At 34.0% G+C, this 3,711-nt stretch overlaps 1 protein-coding gene across 24 annotated transcripts in view; it reads right to left on the reverse strand.

The window, feature by feature from the left end:
• The window catches only part of RIMS1 (regulating synaptic membrane exocytosis 1), a 188,617-nt gene that overhangs the window by 100,855 nt on the left and 84,051 nt on the right, over nt 1-3,711 (reverse strand). For 12 of the 24 annotated variants that reach the window (XM_010707745.3, XM_010707738.3, XM_031552572.1 and 9 more), the window contains one exon: nt 426-509. The exons of the other annotated variants lie outside the window; for them this stretch is intronic. In XM_010707745.3, the coding sequence (XP_010706047.1) occupies nt 426-509 (84 nt within the window). The remainder of the gene's footprint in view (nt 1-425; nt 510-3,711) is intronic. 24 annotated transcript variants of the gene reach the window in all.

The following is a 3,711-nucleotide window of genomic DNA, read 5'->3' on the forward strand; positions in this document are numbered from 1 at the left end:
TTGAAGAAAAATAGAAAGGAAAAAAAAAAGACGACAGTAAAATTAAACACCTAAACAAAAACAGGCTCTACAACAGGTATTTATCATATTATAAAGCACCATAGTCAAAACACCACCATCATTTACAGAAGCAGGTAAAACAGACTGAAGAACATTAGCAGACAATGTTTTGTTTTATTAGACATCTGATTATATGGTTTGGAACTGTTCAGGCAAACAGAAAATTTGTAAAGGCGTTAATTCTAGGTGCTTTATAACAGTTTGATAAAATGCAGAGATGATATCTAAAGCTGCTATTTTATTTTGGGCTTCTGGAGTTTAAAGGTATGTCTCTACAAACATGCATACTTTCAAATTTCAGAATACTCCTCTAAGAGTGCAAGATGCAGTAAGCCACCTTTCAGCTGGGAGGAATTGCCTAGTACCTGTCATCCTCCGGAGATGCATGCTGGATATGAATCCTGGGACTAGTAGGTCGTCTCCTCTCTAGGGAGGGGGACCATCTACCCCTGTTTGCCCGTTCAACAAAATAGGAAAAAAATAGGACATTTAGTCTGTGATAAAATTAAATATATGGGACTTGGGACTGGAAAAATTCCCCACAAAGTGATGGAGGAGCATCACAATATCTTTTTCTAATTTCCAGGTATATTATTATGGGCTGCTCGCTGCAGAATTATTTCAGATGAAACTAAGGATGTGTTTCCAAAAAATGAGACCTTCATCATATTAACTTTAATTTTTCACACAGCATACCATATATTATTAGTCTCCAAAACTAGACTATTTAAAAGCCTGCCTTTCCCACAGAAAGTTGTAATTTAAAAATAGAAGTTTTCAAAAGAGCAAATGATATTATTTTCTATTGACCATTGACTACCATATTGTTAAACTAATCCGTCCTTACTCTTTGCAGTGAAAAATGCATCCTTAGTAAATATATAGAAGCATGAATTATAAGAAAAATCCGAAGACATAAAGTGACCTTTTTCTGCAACACAGTGAGAGTCACCTTCTGCTCCATTCATCTGCCTATAGAGGTCTCTTGCTTCGACTGCAACGGATGTACACACGTCTACCAATAAAAAGCTCAATACATTTTAAGAGTTATGCTTTTGAGTAAACTATCACAAAACTGGTATGACCATGATTGTCACAAGCATTTGTTTCTTCAGATTCTGTTCCCTTTGGATTTTTTTCTAGCAGCAGCAGACACTCTTGATGTGTCAAGGATTCTCACAGCAGAGTAGTGATAAATAAACCAGAGCTCTTGTTCTTGTGACAGTGTGCTTACTCCCTAATAAAGTTCTGTTGCAGAACCAGAAAAGTTAAAAGATGAAAATAACAGCTTCATACAGGTACATTTCTTATTTAGTAACTTCAAAGTACTAGAGCAAATACTAATTTACTGTTAATTTAATAAAGCTGACAATACTGTACTATGTACTCTAGTGTCTTAAGGTGACTTTTTTTGTTAAAAATTTCATTTAGTTTACCATAACACACAGTATACTATAGATTGACGTTGCTTTTGTTTTTGGTGATGCTATGGGGTTCTAGGAGTGTACATGTAACAATTTAGAAAATCCAAATTGACTGATTCATTTACAAAAGCAGCAAAGTATTTAATTAAATGCTTCACAGTTGTGTAATAGTCACTTTCTGAGGCATCCTTCCAGTCCGTGTGGTAAGGAAAAGGGTTCGATTTATGCAACATGCAAATAACAAAAGTTTCAAGGAGATTAGCATCACTTGAACATATAGGTAGATCTGCTGGAATTCTCAAGAGGAAACAGGTTGTTAGCAGTTAGTTTCTTTTTCTCTCCAAAGCAGGAGCCAAAGAAAATGTTAATGCATCAGTGCACTCAAAGCCCTTAATATGCTGATATCCACTGTAAGTATCAAATAGTATTTGACAGAATTAAGTAGTGCATGCAGTATGATCTTTGAGAACATGCTCTGAGTTTTAATGACCATGAGCGACAGTAAAAAGCAGACAAACATGCAATAACCTATTCCTTTACATGTTTGAAGATAATCAAAACCACAATGCTCTACATACTTAATGCAAGCAGTTATTTTACTCTACATATTTTTAAATATAGTGACATTCAACATTGCTGTTAAATGCATGCATGCAACATGAACAACGAGTGCTTCAGATTTACTAAAATAAAAAATAGAAAATTTACAATGAAGTCAGATCAAGTCTTAAACAGATCAAATGATGCTCCAACTTTTCTGTTATCTACTTACGAGTTTAGCTTTGTATCTTGTTTGAGTGGTAGTGACCAGCTGACATTAAAAACACTGGGGATCTTTGAAACATTTGAATTCCTATTTCACCTCTGATCAAGCCCAAGCAGAGCTGCACTGTGTGCTACAGATAGACAGACTCTATTCTACACGAACTCTTTATTTTGCTGTATCACTCACTTTTACTTGCTCAGAATTCCACTACCTAATCCTCTCAGGAGCAAAGCATACAAGTGTTACCAATCTGTACAACTAATTTTGTGCTACCTGCTGTGACACAGAATAATTTCTTGGAACACAATAAATTTAGATAAACAATAAGCCTTACTTGATATTAATAAGTAACTGCCACTGGCTACAGTCTTAAATATCACCAGATCATCTGGGGAAGAGGCTATAATGGTGAGAAACCACAGGCAAATTGATTCAGGACATGTAAATTCCATGCCTACGTGCTTTCTTGATTTGAGGCTGGTGATAGCACACAAATATCTCTGTTTTAGGACATGACACACTGAAGCAGAAATTTTGAGACATGGTGATGACAGTGAAAACTCTTACAGTAGCAGCAAAAACTGATCTTATGGGTTTGGAAGGTATTATTACTAAATTACAAAACTAATATATGTCTTGTTGATGATAAACACAAACCTTGACAAGATAATTATTTTGACCAAAAAAACTAGAATTTTTTTCCTATTTTTTCTGGAGAAGATATAATGTCACATTTATCTTTATATTTTGAGGATAAAAAGACTATATTTTAAAATAAAATCTACAAATCCATACTGTGAATTAAAATAAGAAAGTACCACAAACACAACTAGAAGTACCTTCAACATAGTTCCTACAAATATAATATTATATATATTATATAATATCATTATATAAATATAATGATATTAAAAAAAAGTTGTGCTTTAGAGATTGGATTTCACAAAACCCTTGTGTTTCTCCTTGCTAGAAAAAGGATCAACTACACCTGTCTAGAGCTGTCCCATCTCTTATCAGAGAGTATCCAGTAACAAAGCTTAGAAAAGCTTTTCCATATTGTCTATTGGAGTGTTTTATTATACTTGCTTTCAAAAATATTTTTTCTTAATGTTGTGAACTGTTCTAACATTTCCTGGTGGTGTGAACCTGTAAGATAGATAAGCCCACCATACTGTAATTTTAGTGCCTTACTCTTATCTTGCTCAGCACAGACAAAAGAGCTTTCTATGTTCCTTGAACTTAATTATTTGTTCTTCAAACTAAGGACTCTCCTATCATTACATGCAACTGATGAGTAACCTCATGCTAAAGTGTAAGTGGATACGTTCAACAGTGGAGTATGAAATTTCCTGAAATCGGTTTACCACAAAAATATAAGATTAAATTGGTGATATTTTTAGATACTAAATACAGCATGTTCCTGCAAAAATTGGGCTGCATTAGGAAAAAAAATAAGTATAT

The sequence above is a fragment of the Meleagris gallopavo genome, chromosome 2 (assembly GCF_000146605.3).
Source record: "Meleagris gallopavo isolate NT-WF06-2002-E0010 breed Aviagen turkey brand Nicholas breeding stock chromosome 2, Turkey_5.1, whole genome shotgun sequence".
NCBI lineage: Eukaryota > Metazoa > Chordata > Aves > Galliformes > Phasianidae > Meleagris > Meleagris gallopavo.